General features: G+C 38.0%; 1 long non-coding RNA gene and 3 gene segments (V, D, J or C); 3 read left to right on the top strand and 1 right to left on the bottom strand.

The window, feature by feature from the left end:
• LOC122142265 overlaps positions 1-3,278 on the top strand; it is a 9,381-nt gene extending 6,103 nt beyond the window's left edge. The window contains 1 exon segment of the V gene segment in view: positions 2,953-3,278. Coding sequence covers positions 2,953-3,278 — 326 coding nt within the window.
• Positions 3,279-5,787: 2,509 nt separating this feature from the next.
• On the top strand, positions 5,788-6,538 carry LOC109089206. The segment is given in 2 exon segments: positions 5,788-5,858; positions 5,963-6,538. Coding segments are annotated over 2 exon segments (387 nt in total).
• Positions 6,539-6,950: 412 nt separating this feature from the next.
• LOC109059627 lies at positions 6,951-8,568 on the bottom strand. Its single transcript, XR_006158498.1, has 2 exons — positions 8,535-8,568; positions 6,951-7,389 (listed from the first exon to the last, which is right to left on the bottom strand). It is a non-coding gene; the product is annotated as an uncharacterized LOC109059627 (long non-coding RNA).
• A 676-nt stretch (positions 8,569-9,244) lies between these two features.
• LOC122142264 lies at positions 9,245-11,267 on the top strand. The segment is given in 3 exon segments: positions 9,245-9,297; positions 9,390-9,740; positions 11,188-11,267. Coding segments are annotated over 3 exon segments (480 nt in total).
• The last annotated feature ends 9,857 nt before the right edge of the window (positions 11,268-21,124 follow it).

Genomic DNA, 21,124 nt, shown 5'->3' with positions numbered 1-21,124 from the left:
GTGGTACAAAAACCTCGGTCAGTCAGAGTCACAGTGACTGAACTGATGCAGCTGCCCAAAGGAGGATCTGAACAACATCGCCAATGCATTCATCTGAAATAAAAGTCATATAAATGAATCTGTCACTCTTAATAATCATAGAGGTCAGATGCTATCGAGAGAAACAACTAGACACAAGTCCATCAGTGTCTCTGCAGAGTCTCTATCAGACCCACAGAAACCTGGAGAAAGCTCAGCCGCAGTTGGTCTTTGATTCTTATTTTTGTATTTTACTTCTCTCACACTTTGAAATTGTATTGTTTTTATTATTCCCTCATATTCATACTCTCTGTAGGGAGAATAAAGATACCGGAAACTGGACTGATTGAATCTGCACAGCTTTGAGATTTTGTGCTTTTATAGATTAGAGACACGAGTGAGATCTGAATTATTACATTTTAACTAATAACAAACATTCAATTAATAAAAGACATAAAAATTCAAAAAAACAGAAAAAAAAAAAACAAAAATAAATATCTAGAGACAGAGATGAGATGCTGGTGGCCATGCAGCGTTGCGGCCATGCAGAGAATAACTAAATGATAATTTATTGTGCCTCTGAGATGACCTCTGACCTCTGCCAGTATGAGAGATTCACTACGGGAATCACAGTGAGCAGATTACTCATTGACCTCTGAGATGACCTCTGACCTCTGCCAGTATGAGAGATTCACTACGGGAATCACAGTGAGCAGCTTCCTGTTGTTAGTGTTCGATATTCACAGAAGACAATGCAGTTTTTGAAACAGTATGTAAAAAAGTAGTCATTATTCCACTTTAAAGTTACCAAACTTTGTCACATGAGCTACCAACTACGGAGAAACAGTCAAAATCAACTGTAAAACCAGCACCGATGTGTATTACAATGATGTTTATTATTATTATTACTTAAATCGGTACTTACAGAAACCTGGCGAAGCTCCTAAACTCCCGATTTATTATGTAAACCACCTCCAGTCAGGAACTCCATCTAGATTCAGTGGCAGTGGATCTAACAGTGATTTCACTCTGACCATCAGTGGAGTCCAGACTGAAGATGCTGGACATTATTACTGTCAGAGTTACCACAGTGGTGGTGTGTTCACACAGTGATAAAGAGTGGTACAAAAACCTCGTTCAGTCAGAGTCACAGTGACTGAACTGATGCTGCAGCTGATCAAACACTATCACTCACACAACAGTGCAGAAACACAGATATGACCCTAATATCAATTTTGTTGTATTTCATCAGTATTTCTGAAAATAATGACTTTGATGTATCACCAGCACATTAAATATAGTGTAATGAATAGTTTATTCATCATCTTTCATAAAGCAGCTGTTAAGATCATTATATACCAGAGTAACAAATTAACCAGGATTCAGTGCAAACAGCACTGAAGTGACAAACCCTATTTAACCATGATCAGATGCTCCACTGGCCCAAAATCTGTGTGCTATACTGGTGTAAAGATTCATTCATTTTCTCAATGTATTGATTGCAAATCCTGCCAATGAGTCTGATTCTCACATGAGCATCATACAGTCATGACCAAAAGTTTTGGCAGTGACATAAATTTTGTGTTTTGCAAAGTTTGCTGCTTGCTTCCTTGCATGTGAGGCGATTTTGATGCAAAGCAATGATGGCTGCATGTGTTTCTTTGGAGGTAACCATTGCTAACAGGAACAGAATGATTGGAAGTGCTTCAGTCTGCTTTCACAATCTATTTAGTACTTTAGTACTCTTTCACACTTTCACATGTGCTCTTGATATGATTAGTCAATAAATGTTAGCTGGTCATTTTGTGTCAGGATCAAAAAACAGTGAAATTATTTTTTTTGTGTGTGAGTGTGAAAAGTTATTTTTTGGCTAATGAAGCTTTTAGCAAATATTTAAAATGCGTCTGATAACTCTGCACAATAATCTAAAAACAATGTGAATAAACACCACAATAGCTTAAGCAGCAAACTTTGCAAAACACAAAATTTATGTGACTGCCAAAACTTTTGGCCATGACTGTATTTGAACGAGACTCATTGCAACTATTCACAATCAATACATTGAGAATAGTAAATGCTGCTCCATGTGAAAGCACGCACGTGATGGAGATTTACCGCTGATTACAGGACCGGCTTTACTGACAAGATGCGCATTTAATATTGTATGCGATTTATCATGCAGCCTACAGACAGACAGACAGACAGACAGATAGACAGATAGACAGATAGATAGATAGATAGATAGATAGATAGATAGATAGATAGATAGATAGATAGATAGATAGATAGAAAAGATAGATTTTTGAGATAATAAGATCAACAGTGTACCTAACTGATTAACAATTATAGGTACAAACTAACAACTAAGGTGTATCATAAATTAACAATTTTGTGTGGTTAAGAGAAAAATGCATGGCTTTTTTATCATTTGAGTCACTTTTCAAAAGTTGCCAAATACATTTTAAAAATAGCTAAATTTGTTGCTAGGTGCCTTTTGAAAAAAAAAAAAAAAACTTTTGCTAGGGTAGTCTAAAAAGTTGCCAAATCTAGCAACAAAATTACTAAATTGGCAACACTGGTCCCAGATTTGGCTGCAATTTCAACCTATAACCTACGTATGACGTCAGCAGATGTGTTTACTGTAATTATTACCTTTTATAAGAGCACACAACCTTCTTTCAAAATAAAATGCCTCATAACAAATAATAAAAAATTAAGTAAAATGAACAAATAAAATGTATAATCTGGTGTAACAACATATCCCTGCTACACAAGCAGCCTGTGTGTACATGTATATGTGTTTGCTTTTAAGTTACATAGTGAAATAAACAATCTTAGCTGGTTCAGTTGTGTTTGATGAAGGTTGGAGCTGAACATTACAGAGAAGTAGATCTCAGAGTTTTGAGTTGATTTTCTTCTTGTTGTGTGTTTCAGAGTGTAGAGGACAGATCAGCGTCACTCAGAGTCCCCCAACGACAGCAGCTCAACCAGGAGAAACAGTGAAGATCAACTGTAGAACCAGCACAGATGTGTACAGTTATTCTGGGACATTCTATTTCAGCTGGTACTTACAGAAACCTGGAGAAGCTCCTAAACTCCTGATTTATGCAACAAGCAGTCGCCAGTCAGGAACTCCATCTAGATTCAGTGGCAGTGGATCTAACAGTGATTTCACTCTGACCATCAGTGGAGTCCAGACTGAAGATGCTGGACATTATTACTGTCAGAGTGCACACTGGGGTCCAACGTTCACACAGTGATAAAGAGTGGTACAAAAACCTCGGTCAGTCAGAGTCACAGTGACTGAACTGATGCTGCAGCTGATCAAACACTATCACTCACTACTGACACACAGAGACCAAACACAGAACTACACATGAGCTCAGAACTGAGTTAGGAGTCAAATCAGCTCTATTAGAGTGTACTCACACTAGGCATGGTTGCCTTGAACCGAGCTCAAGCACAATCCCCCCTCCCTCGCTGGGCTGCACTCATATTGCACTTTACGTTCCGGGCCAGAGCACATTTACGTCATTATGAATGAATGAATGAATGAATGAATGAGGCATTTATATTGCACTTCATTGTGCATGTACACAAAAGCACTTTACAATCATATGAGAGGGTCTCTCCTCAACCACCACCTGTTAACTTTGTGGTTTATTATTTTGAGGCGTTTAGGACGCGGTGACACACGGCCCTCTCACAATATAGCCTATTGATTAACAGATCTATTGCTTTTGCCGCTCACACCATGTCTATACCGGAGGCGGAGCGGCACGACAAATCCCAGACAGTAAAATACTGCCTCGTTCTATTTATGACGTACGGACACAAAGATCAAATGATTTGCAACAGTAGCATTGTCGCGTCCAGTGTAGACAGCAGCCCTGTCCCAAATCACACCCTAAACCCTCGCAGTCTTCCTCTGAGTCCACACTGCCGTGACGTAATGCCACTTTGACTGTTGGGTAGAAGTCTGCCGCGGAGCTCGCGTCTGTGCGGGGACGAGAGAAGTGTGCATAGCGGCCGCAAATGGGACACTCACAAGCACCCTTCTAGAAGCTAAAATGATGAATGGGACACTCTACAGACTCGTGGACTTCATGGACACACGCATACAGTGTCCATTGTAAGTCTGCAAGACCGTAAGTGCACGTGAAGTGTGCCATTTGGGACTGGGCCAGAGTCAAGCTGTTGCGACGTGTGTGCTGCACATTTCCAGTTCAGCGCTCGGGTACATTTAACATTCACACTACATGTGTACCGCACCTGAGCCGAACTGAACTGTGCTCTGGCCAACATCTTCCAAGCAAGCCAGGGACGGCTAAACAGAGCGATCACACTAGACTAACGAACCAGGCTTTGGGGGTCAAACGACTTCTGTAACCTAAATGAAGCACGTTGATGAGCGTGCTCTTGCTCTCGCTCTGGTTGATGTGTGCACACTTTTGTGGGAGAACTGCCCATAAAAGCAATTCTGCCCTTTATGATGTCATACAGGCCCATATTCAAAAAAAAAAAAAAAAAAAAACATTCTGAAACTTATTCAAACCCTGAAGGAGTGTATTTGGCACAAAAAAACTCCATCAAACGTCCAACTCGTTTTTCTTCAACTCTTTCGCAGTATAAAATAGTCAGAATGCATGAAATATCATTAGACCTCCTCTTTATATTTAAATATATTTACTTAAGCATTTAATCTTTACACATTTGGGCCATCAGGAGTCTTTCTTCATGTGGTTTGAATTGGATGTAAATTTTAAGCAAATTTTTTTAAAGTCCACACTAATTGATAAATCATGTTTTGTGCATGAAAATGTTTACACGCGAGTCAGTTAGTAAGAGTGTGTCTCAATCTGCTCATTAGTTCACTAGTCAGTGCACTACTTAGCGATTACATAATGCTCACACTCAATTCTCATAATTCACCATAAAAGCCAGTATGCATCGCTGCTGTCTATAGTGATGTTTCTTGAGGCCCCTTAAATCATCTAAGCTGAAATAATTGTGCTTAATTTATTCACAAAAACAATAATCAAAATATTTTAAAAAGTTATTAATACATCCATAATCATAGTCCAATCCCATAATAAACTGACAGATGATAAAACACCAGTCAAAATAATTGACAAAAAAAAAAAAAGTGTGATGAGCAGACAAAATCAACTGTAAACCCAGCAGAGATGTGTTCAGTGATAGTTCACAGCGTCATTATACCAGCTGATACAGACACCTGGAGAAGCTCCTAAACTCCTGATATGAGACTCAATATCATTTCTGTTTATCAGCGATGGATAATCAGATTGACTTTCACAAAAACAGCCTCATCATCTCTAAATGCCTCTGATGCGTGAACTTTATTATTTATAAATAATAATAATAAAATGTAAATAAAAGAATTAAATTGCATTATTCAGGAAATGCATGTATTAATCACATTTTTATTAGACACTGGGTAATTCTTTTTTTTTGGGGTGGGGGGGGGGTTGATGACCTGTGACCTCTGGATTGACCTTTGACCTCTCATGGAGTTCACAGTGACATATTTGTTTCTTGATGCAACTGTGATTTAAATCATCAGAAAACCTGAAGCTTCAGACACATGAATCAAAGTATTTGAATGATAACATGAGAAAAGATCCTGAACACTGTTATGTTTTACGTGCATCATCTGCTGTAACTCATACACAGATTTACATCGAGATGATTTGCATTGCAGCACAAGCTTCAGCAGGTTTTATAGCTCTGTGAGTTTGAACTCTGAGAATCTGAACCAACAGCAACCATGAGCTTCATCACCATCTTCATCTGGATCTTCACTAGCTACTGTTTCACAGGTGAGGAGATAAACATACTCTATTCTAACTGATCATCTGTGCTAGAAATACTGTCCTTCAACAAATACTGAATTCTGAATGTTTGTTCATTTATCTTGATGTAGAATCAGCAGCTGAAGTGACAATCACTCAGACGCCTGCAGTGAAACCTGTTCAACCAGGAGACACAGTTACTATGTCCTGTAAAACCAGTCCTGAAGTCCAACAGGGTTGGAGTTATGAGCCTCTAGCCTGGTACTTACAGAAACCTGGAGAAGCTCCTAAACTCCTGATTTATAAAACAAATGTCCGCTGGTCAGGAACTCCATCTAGATTCAGTGGCAGTGGATCTAACACTGATTTCACTCTGACCATCAGTGGAGTCCAGACTGAAGATGCTGGACATTATTACTGTCAGAGTTTTCACTATATCAACAGTAAAAATGTGTTCACACAGTGATAAAGAGTGGTACAAAAACCTCGGTCAGTCAGAGTCACAGTGACTGAACTGATGCTGCAGCTGATCAAACACTATCACTCACTACTGACACACAGAGACCAAACACAGAACTACACATGAGCTCAGAACTGAGTTAGGAGTCAAATCAGCTCTATTAGACTGTGATCTGTCCTGTGACAGATGGGTTGAATTAATTATGCTCTGTTTTTGAGATTAATTAATATCTAATCAAACAAAAAGCGCACAATTTTCACAGTTCCAGTGTTGTAGTTTTTGTAGAATTTTTGTAGAGACTCATACCTTATAAATGTATCCCTGATAAACTTGTCTTATGAAACTACCTCTCAAACTTCATAACTGTCTCATCACTCCGTGAGCAGAAGTGAAACTGTTCCAGTTCAGAGCGTTGAACCAATCAAACAGTGAAACTGTGAGTTTGAGCTGAAAATCAGATTTGCATTGACAGCTTTAGTGATTCTGATCGTCTCAGAATAGAGCAGCTCCGTCTCCAGAGACCATGTTCAAACCCCAAGAGCTTCAGTTCACATTTACTGCTAAACACAGCTGTTCTCAACTATTACAATCCATCAACAGCAGCTGAAACTTTAGTGAAGGAAGGACACACTGATCAATGATGCAGTCGAACACAAATGTAAGGCGTTCAGAAGCTTTATTGAATGAACAGCAATGGCAGCACATTGAAAGACTGCTTGAGTATTGAGCTGTAAATCAGGAGACTGCTGTGAATCCTGCTGCTCTTCACTGGAGAAAAACATCAGCACTCGGAGCTCTTGAGGAACGAGGTCTCGTGATCAGCTCCGTCATGTGTTACTCTGCAGACGAAGCGCTCGCCGGCTTCCCAGCGTGCTTTGCTGAGGCTCAGGACGCTGCTGCGGCTGTAGCGTCCGTCCCGCTCGCTCTCTGCGCTGGTCTGAACCCCCTCGGTGACCTCTGACCCGTCCAGCGTCCAGCTCACCTGCGCCCCCTGTGGAGAGTAAGAGCTGAGCAGGCAGAGCAGTGCGGCTGAGTCTCCAGAGATCTGCAGAGAAGAGGGAGGCAGCAGAGACACGGAGGGCTTCACTGCGGGACCAGCTGAAACACACACACACACAACAGAAGCAGAAATGAAAAACTGATCAGTTGACTTTATTTTTATAAGATACATTTGAAATAATCCTTAGAACTTTGAAAAAAACATTATTCAAGAAAATTGATGTTTATATTGTGATGTCGTTATATGACAGAAATAAGAAAAACATTAATGATCATTTCAATATTGATTGTACTTTTGAAATATTCATGCTATTCAGACTCACAATCATTAATATCAGCAAACTTGATATTTTAAATAGTTTAAATGATTAATTTTCCAAATGCTCTTCAAAAAACCATATCAATAAATAAAAAACATTTATTGAAAAATCTACCAACAATAAAAGAAAAAATCATAACAAGAAAATAATTAAAAAATTGATTTTAGAGTTTTAATTGCATGTAATTATTCATATAAAATAAAAACTTTTTAAAACAATATAAATTCTAAAATGTAAATAAGGGATGAAATTAATATATATGTGTACTATTTAGATTTATTTCAGAATTAGTAAATTACAGAACATGTAAACTTTTAATCTCAATCTTATAAAAAAACATTGTCCACATGAAAAATAATTAGTATATTGTGATTTTGTCATAATATATGGAAAACAAATGTAAATAATTGCAATATTATTTGTATTTAAAAAGTATTATTCTATTTTGACACTAACAATTAATTTTAATTTTCAGTACAATTTTAAATTTCTGTTATGATGATGTATCAGCAGCAGCAAACTTAATAACATGATCAATAACTAAATTTCTCTTTGTCTGGTGACGACGTCTACACAATTACATTAGTTTTATCAAACTTCATGCATCTAAAAAAACTTAATTGTTAAATTTACCATTAATTATAGACAAAAAGTATATCTCAAGAAATAATTGAGTATATCATAAATTACTGACATCTTAAGATACAACAAAAAGTTTACAGATAATGAGTTAAATTATTCATATAAAATGAAAAAATGAGATTTAAAAACAATACAAAATATACAACTAAAGTAAAGTAAATTATGAAATATATGAAATATTGCAATTACTAAGGAAACTTTACAAAAACTTAATTTTTATAATAAATGAATAATTTTTAATCAAATATCATACATTTTTATGACAGAATTGAAGAGACTTACCGATCGTCAGTTTAGTTCCTCCACCAAAAAGTCCACCACAGTGCTTCATTCTAGTGAAAGCGTCGTACAATTAATACTCCGTCACACTCAAATAAACACAAACTCCAGCAGAGAAAGAGAGAAGAGACTCACACACTGATATCAGACTCAACAGCAGCTTTTCTCAACATGGATTATTATAAAAAGCAGCACAAAATATTCTTCTTTAATTCTTAATACTTCTTATTGCATGAAGACTAAAATTACTTTTTTCATAATCAGACCCAAAATACATTCCTCACATTTACACTAATTCTATTTATCTGCTTTATAATGAAATATTTGGCCAGATTTAGATGGTGATTCCCTATTGGATGACCTTTGACCTGTTACACATCATATAAAATCTCTCACACAGGTATTAAATGCTCTCAGCATCAAAGTCTGAATAAAGATGATAATTTGGAGGGAGAAGCTCGGCCCAGAATAAATAATTAAATAACTTGAAGTAAATCATGAGTGTCTGTTTCTGAAAATGAAACAGTAAATGGTTGAATCTGCTGTCTTCACATTTATTAGCAAAGACATTAAATAGTAAATGGTGAATCTGCTGTCTTCAGGTAAATGATGTGGAGTGTGTTTGCATATTGATCAGATGCTTCAGTGCTCTGAGAGTGTTTATAGTGCTGTGAGTTTAACACTTCATCACTGACACACACAACAATCTTCATCAACATGACCTTCATCATCATCTTCATCTGGACTCTCACAGCGTTTGCTCAAGGTTTCTGGAGCACAAGTTTGATATCAATTCATTTCTTCAAGTATATTGTCAAAGTTGTTTTGAGTTGATTTTCTTCTTGTTGTGTGTTTCAGAGTGTAGAGGACAGATCAGCGTCACTCAGAGTCCCTCAACGACAGCAGCTCAACCAGGAGAAACAGTGAAGATCAACTGTAGAACCAGCACAAATGTGTTCAGATATAGTAGTGGGGATGATGGTTTAGCCTGGTACTTACAGAAACCTGGAGAAGCTCCTAAACGCCTGATTTATTGGGCAAACCGCCGTCAGTCAGGAACTCCATCTAGATTCAGTGGCAGTGGATCTAACAGTAATTTCACTCTGACCATCAGTGGAGTCCAGACTGAAGATGCTGGACATTATTACTGTCAGAGTTTACATCAAATCAATAGTAAAGATGTGTATCACACAGTGATAAAGAGTGGTACAAAAACCTCGGTCAGTCAGAGTCACAGTGACTGAACTGATGCTGCAGCTGATCAAACACTATCACTCACTACTGACACACAGAGACCAAACACAGAACTACACATGAACTCAGAACTGAGTTAGGAGTCAAATCAGCTCTATTAGACTGTGATCTATCATGTGACAGACGGGTTTAACTCAATTATGCTCAGAATCAGAGAAAAACTAAAGTGCGTAAAGTGATATTAAATCAAACACAAAACAATGGTGCCATGTTTCTCAGTTCCAGTGTTGTAGTTTTTGTGTTTTGTTTAGAATAGATTATTTAACCCTGATTGTGTATCACCATTTGCATAGCCATCATCTGCAAGCTGTGACATCGACATAAATAAAACAGCAACGGAAACTTTATTGACTTAAATTAACTATGGCTAAAAATCAGATCCTTTCTCTCGGGTTTTATGACAGCTGTACCTTTTATGGTTATTAGTAGAACATTAAAACAGTACCATCTAAAATTGCTCATTAAAGCATTTAAAACACTAAATTAAAAACCAAAAAAACAAAAATAAAAATAAAAAATAAAAAACAGAAAACAAACTAAACTTAAAAGATAAGAGGAACACACATTAACTCTTTTAAGATACATTCATGCATTTAGCAGACGCTTTTATCCAAAGCAACTTACAGTGCATTCGGGATATACATTTTTTGACCAGTACGTGTGTTTCCTGGGATTCAAACCCACAACCTTTTGCGCTGCTAACACAACGCTCTACCATTGATCCACAGGAACACGACAGTAGGGCTACATTAGCAGCTAACATTTGATTTACAGTTACTCCTATGATAAAAAATTAACATATGTGGATTAAAATTCTACATGCAACACATTTAATATCCAACAACAAATATTTTAGCAGAATGCATATTTTATTTAGAATTATTGTGCTATTATTCTATTTCGCTCAGTCTGTTTAGCGCGCAGCAGCGCTCGTTCACTCGTGTAAGCCTCGCCCACTCCTGGCAGCAAAATGGATATATTTTCATGACTTTCTAACATTTACAGATGAAATCATATACATGTGACGTGTCAGTTATGCACAGAGGAAAACACAATGTCTCAAATGCATTAAACAGCACAAATATTAACAGTTTGTCATAGTGAATCAATCTGATCCATGATCGACATTAAGGACTGCTTAAGAATAAGCGTGCGCATCAAATTATCCTGACTTCTTGACCTGGATCGAATTAGTGAGTTTGCATGAACTTAAATTGTCGTTTACGAAAAATTTTAGTCCCGATCGATTTGTTAGGTTATTTCAAGTCAGGTTTTGGAATTTAATCTCTGCTTTTTTCTTAGCGTCTTTTATAAAACAGCCCCCAGTATGCATTGTGTGTCCCTTTTGAAAACAAATTACTTTTGTTCCATTTGAGTGTTTTCTTTTGTTTGTTTTTGGGAGGAGTTTGTGTCTCTCTGTCCAGGAAGAAGACTGATTGGTTCCTGCAGTCTAATTGGTGTCACGCCCGTCTGGTCAGCTGACTCCTAGCTGCTTATAAAGACCTCCTTCATCACTTCCTGCTCCAGCCTCATGCCCTGCTTTTCAAAAAGAACTCTGTGTCGCACTCTTTCATGATACACTTTACCTAAATATATATGGAAAAATTAAGCTCTGCGAAGCACCGAGCCTTTGCCCTCAGCTGTTCAGTAAAAAAGGTTCATTACTCAAAACTTTTCAAACATGCTGCACAATAGCGACATCCTGTGGTCAAAAGGTGGAAAAAGCTGCCTTTGTGTCCCAGACGACCCCAGTAGTCCAGCCATTTTTGGACTGTTTCAGATAATAAATTAGTTTGAGCTGAAAACCTGTATAAAGCAAAGGAAATATGAAGTCTATATAAATAAGTCTTTGTGTCAGTCATTGTATTACACAATATTTTTACATGAGTCAGTGAAATAAATTTGTTTAAAAAAATAGACAATGCTAGGCATATAGAGGCTATGATCAAAATAACCGAAGATTATCATAGAATGGTCATGTGAAGTGTCTTCGTGAATCAGGAATTAATACCAAAATGACCACGCACAAAACTACACATACACAAAAATTTATTGTATTATGATTTATTTCTTTTCAAAGAAAGAGAGTGACACTTCAACCTGCACAAGTGGTTCGTGTTATTCTGAATCAGACTACGAAGCAGTCACGTGGTTTTGTGTGAAAACGAAGCCCGGACGTCACAGATCACGTGGTTTTTGGCAAAACGAATCAGCTCCGGTACAGTGCTTCACTGTGAGATGTTTTAATGTTTTTTAAATTTTTATTACAAGCTTCGAAGCCTCAGTGCCAAACGTCACATCACTAGTAATACATGTGTCTAATTCATATACAAAAACCTTGACCTAATCAAAATCGTTTTAATGTTTTTAATATATCCAGTCATAACAATCCTTAATAAACTGACAGCTGATTGAATAAACACCAGTCAATATAATTGCACAAAAACTATTTGAACTGAACTGAGCTGGACGATGACATCACTGAATCAATAATGAACTGACTTAAACTGAAATTTGAGTATCTACTGTTTTGCATTATAACCCACTATTTTTCTTATTTAATACTGTAAAGCTGCTCTGACACAATCTGCATTGTTAAAATCTCTATATAAATAAAGGTGAATTGACTTAGATTTCTAAATGATCATGCATTTCTCAATGCATTGGTAATAATTAAAGCATGTTTAATAATAGATTTGATGACCTGTGACCTCTGGTATGACTTTTGACCTCTAATGGAGTTTAATGACATACTTAGTAATGCAACTCGGTTATTTAAATCATCAGAAAACCTGAAGCTTCAGACACATGAGTCAATGTTTTTGACTCATAACATGAGAAAAGATCCTAAACACTGTAATTGTAATGTATTATGTGCATCATCTGCTGTAACTCGTACACAGATTTACATCGAGATGATTTGCATTGCAGCACAAGTCTTCAGCATTGTTTTATAGCTCTGTGAGTTTGTTGAACTCTGAGAATCCTGAACCACAGCACCCATGAGCTTCATCACCATCTTCATCTGGATCTTCACTAGCTACTGTTTCACAGGTGAGGAGATAAACATACTCCTATTCTAAACTGATCATCTGTGCTAGAAAATACTGTCCTTTCAACAAATACTTGATTCTGAAGGTTTATATAAGTTCTCTTGATGTAGAATCAGCAGCTGCTGAGTGACAATCACTCAGAACGCTGCAGTGAAACCTGTTCAACAACCAGGAGACACAGTTACTATGTCCTGTAAAACCAGTCCTGAAGTCCAACAGGGTTGGAGTTATGAGCCTCTATCCTACATAAACACAGAAAACCTCCAAAACCCCCTAAACTACAAAACAAAAAAACAAATGTCCGCTGGTCAGGAACTCCATCTAGATTCAGGTGGCCATTGGGATCCTAACAGTGATTTCACTCATTGAACCATCAGTGGAGTCCAGACTGCCAGACTGAAGATGCTGGATTTCATTTCTGTCAGAGTTACCCTGACCTTCAACAGTCAAGCGTTTATCACACAGTGCATAAAGAAGTCGTACAAAAACCCTCCGTCAGTCTATTCACAGTGAACTGAACTGATGCTGCAGCTGATCTGATGCTGCAGCTCTCTAACATACTCTCTCTCCTCTCTCTCTCTCGCTCCTCTCTCTCTCTCTCTCTCTCACACACACACACACACACACACACACAAACACACAGAGGATTTCAAAAGTTTTCTCTTCCATCAGAGTCCACTAAAGCAAACATATCTGTAAACAAACAAAACGGGCCTAATTTTTTTCTTATTGCACATTATTTCAGCGTGCCAGGACCACTATCGGCAAAAATGATTGACAATTAGTTTGGATTGGAGGTATGGTTAAAGTTAATGTAAATCTAACAAAAAGTATCTTTGCATTGATGTAACTTGGAGTAATCTGATGAAACCAATATTAAAAAGGTAATACTCAATAAGAAAAAACTAAGTACAGTAGAAAGATTCACATACAAACCTAATAAATTTTTATATTTTACTCACCCTTATGTCACTCCAAACCCATGACTCTGGAACACAAATAGTGTTGCGGTTTAATAATTTAGCAGTTTAGCAGAAAGCTTCTTTTATTTTCCACACAAAGGCAGTTGATGACTCTGGATGTCAAACTCTAAACATGTAGAGTTCACATGACTTATGACTTCTGAATCCATGTGTGAGTGATCTATACGGATCAAACACTATCACTCACTACTGACACACAGAGACCAAACACAGAACTACACATGAACTCAGAACTGAGTTAGGAGTCAAATCGGGGGGCTGTTTCAAAAAACAAGTCTATCAAATAAGCCAGGCTTATTTCAGTTAGTCTGACATATTTTGAACCAAATCAAGTGACAATAAGTCAGTCTAACAGAAACAAGTCTGGCTTATTTGGTATGTTTATGAATCAGCCCCCAGCTCCATTAGGCTATGTATACATTATCAGGAGAAACAGTCAAAATCAACTGTAAAACCAGCACCGATGTGTATTACAATGATGTTTATTATTATTATTACTTAAATCGGTACTTACAGAAACCTGGCGAAGCTCCTAAACTCCCGATTTATTTGTTAAACCCACCTCCAGTCAGGAACTCCCATCTAGATTTCAGTGGCGAGTGGATCTAACCAGTGATTTCACTCTGACCATCAGTGGAGTCCAGACTGAAGATGCTGGACATATAACTGTCAGAGTTACCACAGTGGTGGTGTGTCACACAGTGATAAAGAGTCCCGTACAAAAACCTCGGTCAGTCAGAGTCACAGTGACTGAACTGATGCTGCAGCTGATCAAACACTATCACTCACACAACAGTGCGAGAAACACAGATAGGACCCTAATATCAGTTTGTTGTATTTCATCAGTATTTATCTGAAAATAATGACTTTGATGTATCACCATCACATTAAATATATTGTAATGAATAGTTTTTCATCATCTTTCATAAAGCAGCTGTTAAGATCATTATATACCAGAGTAACAATTAACCAGGATCAGTGCAAACAGCACTGAAGTGACAAACCCTATTTAACCCATGATCAGATGCTCCAACTGGCCCAAAATCTTTGTGCCTATACTGGTGTAAAGATTCATTCATTTTTCTCAATGTATTGATTGCAAATCCTGCCAAGAGTCTGATTCTCACATGCAGCATCATACAGTCATGACCAAAAGTTTTGGCAGTGACATAAATTTTTGTGTTTTGTTCAAAGTTTGCTGCTTGCTTCTTGCATGTGAGGCGATTTTGGGATGCAAGCAATGATGGCTGCAGGTGTTTCTTTGGAGGTAACCTTTGCTAACAGGAACAGAATGGATTGGAAGTGCTTCAGTCTGCTTTCACAATCTATTTAGTACTTTAGTACTCTTCGCTTTCACACTTTCACATGTGCTTCTTGATATGATGTAGTCAATTAATGTTAGGCTGGTCACTTTGTGTCAGGATCAAAAAACAGTGAAATTACTTTTTTGTGTGTGAGTGTGAAAAGTTATTGTTTTGGCTTAATGAAGCTTTTAGCAAATATTAAAATGCGTCTGATAACTCTGCACAATAATCTAAACAACAATGTGAATAACACCACAATAGCTTAAGCAGCAAACTTTGCAAAAACAAAAATTTATGTTGACTGCCAAAACTTTTGCCCATGACTGTATTTTGAACTTGGTTTTGTGCAGCTTGTCAGTGAACAGATGGCTCTGTGTAGTAATGCTGCTGCTCCATGTGAAAGCACGCACTTGATGGAGATTTACCGCTGATTACAGTACCGGCTTTACTGACAAGATGCGCATTTATATTGTATGCGATTTAATCATGGCAGCTACAGACAGACAGAGACAGACAGATAGATAGACAGATAGACAGATATATAGATAGATAGATAGATAGATAGATAGATAGATAGATAGATAGATAGATAGATAGATAGAAAAGATAGATTTTTGAGATAATAGATCAAACAGTGTACCTAACTGATTAACAATTATAGGTACAAAACATAACACAACTAAGGTGTATCATAAATTAAACAATTTTGGTGTTGGTTAAGAGAAAAATGCATGGCTTTTTTATCATTTGAGTCCTTTTCAAAAAGTTGCCAAATACATTTTAAAAATAGCTAATTGTGTTGATAGGTGCCTTTTGAAAAAAAAAAAAAAAAAACATTTGCTAGGGTAGACTAAAAAGCTGCCAAATCTAGCAACAAAATTACTAAACTGGCAACACTGGTCCCAGATTTGGCTGCAATTTCAACCTATTACCTACGTATGACGTCAGCAGATGTGTTTACTGTAATTATTACCTTTTATAAGAGCACACAACCCTTCTTTCAAAATAAAATGCTCATAACAAATAATAAAAAAGTAAGTAAAATGAACAAATAAAAATGTATAAATCTGGTTGTAACAACATATCCCTGCCTACACAAGCAGCCGTGTGTACATGTCATTGTGTTTGCTTTTAAGTTACATAGTGAAATAAACAATCTTAGCTGGTTCAGTTGTGTTTGATGAAGGTTGGAGCTGAACATTACAGAGAAGTAGATCTCAAGTTTTTGAGTTGATTTTCTTCTTGTTGTGTGTGTGTCAGAGTGGAACGAGGACAGATCACCGGTCACTCAGAGTCCCCCCAACGACAGCAGCTCAACCAGGAGAAACAGTGAAGATCAACTGCGAACCAGCAGAGCTGTGTTCAGTTATTCTGGGGGGACATTACTATTTCAGCTGGTACTTACAGAACCTGGAGAAGCTCCTAACCTCCGATTTATAGAACAAGCAGCCGTCAGTCGGGAACTCCATCTAGATTCAGTGGCTCAGTGGATCTAACAGTGATTTCACCTCTGACCATCATTGGAGTCCAGACTTAAGATTCTGCACATTATTACACTGGGTCACAGTGCACACCGTGGTCCAACGTTCACTAAAAAAAAGTGATAAAGGAGTGGTACAAAAACCTCGGTCAGTCGGAGTCACAGTGACTGAACTGATGCTGGCAGCTGAGATGCAAACACTATCACTCACTACTGAACACACAGAGACCAAACACAGAACTACAGATTGAGCTCAGAACCTGAGTTAGGAGTCAAATCACTCTTAAAGAGTGGTACTCACACTAAAGCTACAGTTGCCTTGAACCGAGCTCAAGCACAATCCCCCCCCCTCGCTGGGCTGCAACTCATATTGCACCTTACCGTTCCGGGCCAGAGCACACTTTACGTCATTATGAATGAATGAATGAATGAGGCATTTATATTGCACTTTATTGTGCATGTACACAAAAGCACTTTACAATCCATATGAGAGGGTCTCTCCTCAACCACCACCTGTTAACTTGTGTTATTATATTGAGTCGTTTAGGACACAGGTGAAAACCAACACAGCCCTCTCACAATATAGCCTAGTGAGTAAACCGACTCTATTGCCTGGTGTCGCTCACACCATGTCTATACGGAGGGCGGAGCGGCAACAACAAATCCCCAGACCAGTAAACTACTGCCTCGTTTTCTATTTATGACGTAACGGACACAAAGATCAAATGATTTGCCACAGTTAGCATTGTCGTGTCCCGTGTAGACAGCAGTCCTGTCCCAAATCACAACCGAAACCCTCGCAGTCTTCCTCTGAGTCCACACTGCCGTGCGTCTAATGCCACTTTTGGACTGTGGGTTAGAAGTCTGCTGGGGAGGCTCGCGTCCTGTGCGTACGGGGGACGAGAGAAATGTTCCATAGCGGGCCGCACCATGGGACACTCACGAAGCACCCTTCTAGAAGCTTTAATGATGAATGGATATGGGACTCTTACAGACCCCGGGGACTTGATGGACACGAGCAGACAGTGGTACATTGTAAGTCCCCCCCCCCCCCCCCCCCCCCATGCAAACGTAAGTGCACTGGAAGTGTGCCATTTGGGACTGGGCCAGAGTCAAGCCTGTTGTGACGTGTGTGCTGGCACACTGCCTTTTTCAGCGCTCGGGTTACATTTACAGTCACACAACCTGTGTTACCGACAACCTGAGCCGAACTGAAACTTGCTCTGGGCCACATCTGCCACAGCAAGCCAGGGACGCTCTAAACATATCGATCACACTAGACTAACGAACCAGGCTTTGGTGGTTTTCAACGCCTTCTTTACCATAAATGAAGCACGTTGACGAGCGTGCTCTTGCTTCTCGCTTGGTTTGATGTTGTTGGCACACTTTTTGTGGGAGAACTGCCCATTAAAAAGCATTCGCGCACCTTTATGATTTCATACATGACCCCATATTCAAAAAAAAAAAAAAAAAAAAAAACATTCTGAAACTTATTCAACGCCTGTAAGGATTGGTGTTTGGCACAAAAAAACAACTCCATATCAAACGTCCAACTTCGTTTTTCGTCAACTCTTTTAGCAGTATAAAATAGTCAGAATGCATTAAATATACATTAGACCTACGCTTTATATTTAAATATATTTACTTAAGCATCTTAATGTCTTACACATTTGTGCCATCAGGAAGGTCTTTCTTCATGTTGCGTTTGAATTGGATTGTAAGTTGTAAGCAAATTTTTTTAAAAAGTCCACACTAATTGATAAATCATGTTTTGTGCATGAAAAATGTTTCCACGTGAGGTCAGTTAGTAAGAGTGTGTCTCAATTCGATCAGTAGTTCATCTAGGCAGTGCACTACTTAGCGCTTACCATAATGCTCAACACTCCACAAAATTCCCATAATTCACCCAATAAAAAGCAGTATGCAGTCGCTGCTGTCATATAGTGATTGTTTCTTGAGGTCCCTCAAATCAAAACTAAGCTGAAAATAATGGTGCTTTATTTATAGTCCAAAAAACACTAATCAAAATAATTTTCAAACAGTTATTATACATCCATAACAGTAGTTCAGTCCATAATAACCTGACAGAGGATAAACACCGACCCAAATAATTGACAAAAAAAAAAAGTGTGATGAGCAGACAAAATCAACTGTAAACCCAGCCGAGATTGTGTAAGTGCTAGTTGCAAAGCCGTAATTATCACGCAGATGATCCAGACCCCTGGAGAAGCTCCTAAAACTCCTGATGATGAGACTCAATATCATTCTAGTTTATCAGCGATGGATAATCAGGATTGACTTTCACAAAAACAGCCTCATCATCTCTAAATGCCTCTGATGCGTGCACTTTATTAGTTTCTACATAAATAATAAATACAATGTAAATAAAAGTATTCAATTGCCAGTATTCAGGAAATGCCTGTATTAATCACATTTTTATAGAGACACTGGGTACTTCTTTATTTTGGGGGGGGGTTTTGATTGACCTGTGACCTCTGGATGGACCTTTGACCTCTCATGGCTGTTCACAGTGCATTTTGTTCGTTTCATGTGATGCAACTGTGATTTAAATCATCAAAACACCTGAAGCTTCAAGACACATGAATCAAACGTATTTGACTGATAACATGGAGAAAAGATCCTGAACACTGTTATGTTTTACTGCATTCATCTGCTGTAACTCGTACACAGATTTACATAGAGATGATTTGCATATGCAGCACAATCTTCAGCAGGTTTTATAGCTCTGTGCGTTTGAACTCTGAGAATCGAACAACAGCAACCATGACGCTTCCTCCCCATCTTCATCTGGACTTCACTAGCTACTGTTCACAGGGAGGGAGATAAACAGACTCTATGGGACTGAGTGATCTGTTCATAATTACTGCTTTAACAAATTACTGAATTCTGATATGACTGGTCACCCTGACGCTGGAACACAAATATGTTGCAGGAGCTGAATAATTGACAGTCCTACCTTTTATGGTTATGAAGTAGAACCATAAAGACAGTACCATCTAAAATGGCTCTTTAAAAGCATTTAAAACATTTAAAACACTAAATTAAAAGTTAAAACCACTGAATTAAAAATGAAAATAAATAATAGAAATCAGACTACATTTTAACTGATAAGAGGAACACACATTAACTCTTTTAAGAAACATTTATGCATTTAGCAGATGCTTTTATCCAAAGCCATTTACAGTGCATTTGGGCTATACATTTTTTGCATTCGGGATATCATTTTTGACCAGTCGTGGTGTTCCCTGGGATTCAAACCACAACTATTGCACTGCTAACAGAAGCGCTCTGGCCATTGATCCACAGGAACACGACAGTAGGGCTACATTAGCAGCTTACATTTGATTTACAGTTACTGCTATGATAAAAATTAACATATGGGGATTCAAATTCTACAAGTGTCACATTTAATGTCCAACAACAAATATTTTAGCAGAATGCATATTTTGGCCAGAATTGTGTTATTATTCTATTTCACTTAGTTTGTCAACGCTGGCAGCAGCTCCTCGTTCACTTTCGTGTAAGCCTCGCTAGCCCACTCCTGGCACCAAAATGGATATATTTTTCATGACTTTCTAACATTTACAGATGACAAAATATACATGTGACGTGTGATTAGTACAGAGGAAAACAAAATGTCTCAAATGCATTAAACAGCACAAATATTCACAGTTTGTCATAGTGAATCAATCTGATCCATGATCGACATTAAGGGCCGGCTTCAGAATAAGAGCCATGCGCATCAAATTATTCCTGACTCATTAAACCTGGATCAATTTAGTGAGTTTGGCGTGAACTTAAATTGTCGTTTATGAAACTGTTTTAGTCCCGATCGATTTGTTACGTTATATTTTAAGTCAGGTTTTGGAATTTAATCCCCGCTTTTTTCTTAGCGTCTTTTATAAAACAGCCCCCAGTATGCATTGCTGCTGTCTGTTGTTGTGTCCCTTTTGTTCCATTTGAGTGTTTTTTTTTTGTTTGTTTTTGGGAGGAGTTTGTCTCTCTGTCCAGGAAGAAGACTGATTGGTTCCTGCAGTCTAATTGGTGTCACGCCCGTCTGGTCAGCTGACTCCTAGCTGCTTATAAAGACCTCCTTCATCACTTCCTGCTCCAGCCTCATGCCCTGCTTTTCAAAAAGAACTGCACTGTGTCGCACTCTTTCATGATACACTTTACCTAGTGATGGAAAAATTAAGCTCTGCGAAGCACCGAGGCTTTCCCCTCAGCTGTACAGTAAAAAGGTTCATTACTCAAAACTTTTCAAGATGCTGCACAATAACGACATCCTGTGGTCAAAAGGTGGAAAAAGCTGCCTTTGCGTCCCAGACGACCCCAGTAGTCCAGCCATTTTTGGACTGTTTCAGATAATAAATTAGTTTTTGCTGAAAACCTGTATAAAGCAAAGGAAATATGAAGTCTATATAAATAAGTCTTTGTGTCAGTCATTGTATTACACAATATGAATACATGAGTCAGTGAATAAATTTGTGGAAAAAAT

The sequence above is a fragment of the Cyprinus carpio genome, chromosome B24, assembly GCF_018340385.1.
Source record: "Cyprinus carpio isolate SPL01 chromosome B24, ASM1834038v1, whole genome shotgun sequence".
NCBI classification, from domain to species: Eukaryota; Metazoa; Chordata; class Actinopteri; order Cypriniformes; family Cyprinidae; genus Cyprinus; species Cyprinus carpio.
Note: the sequence above shows the minus strand (reverse complement) of the source record. Positions and strands in the feature narration are given on the sequence as shown.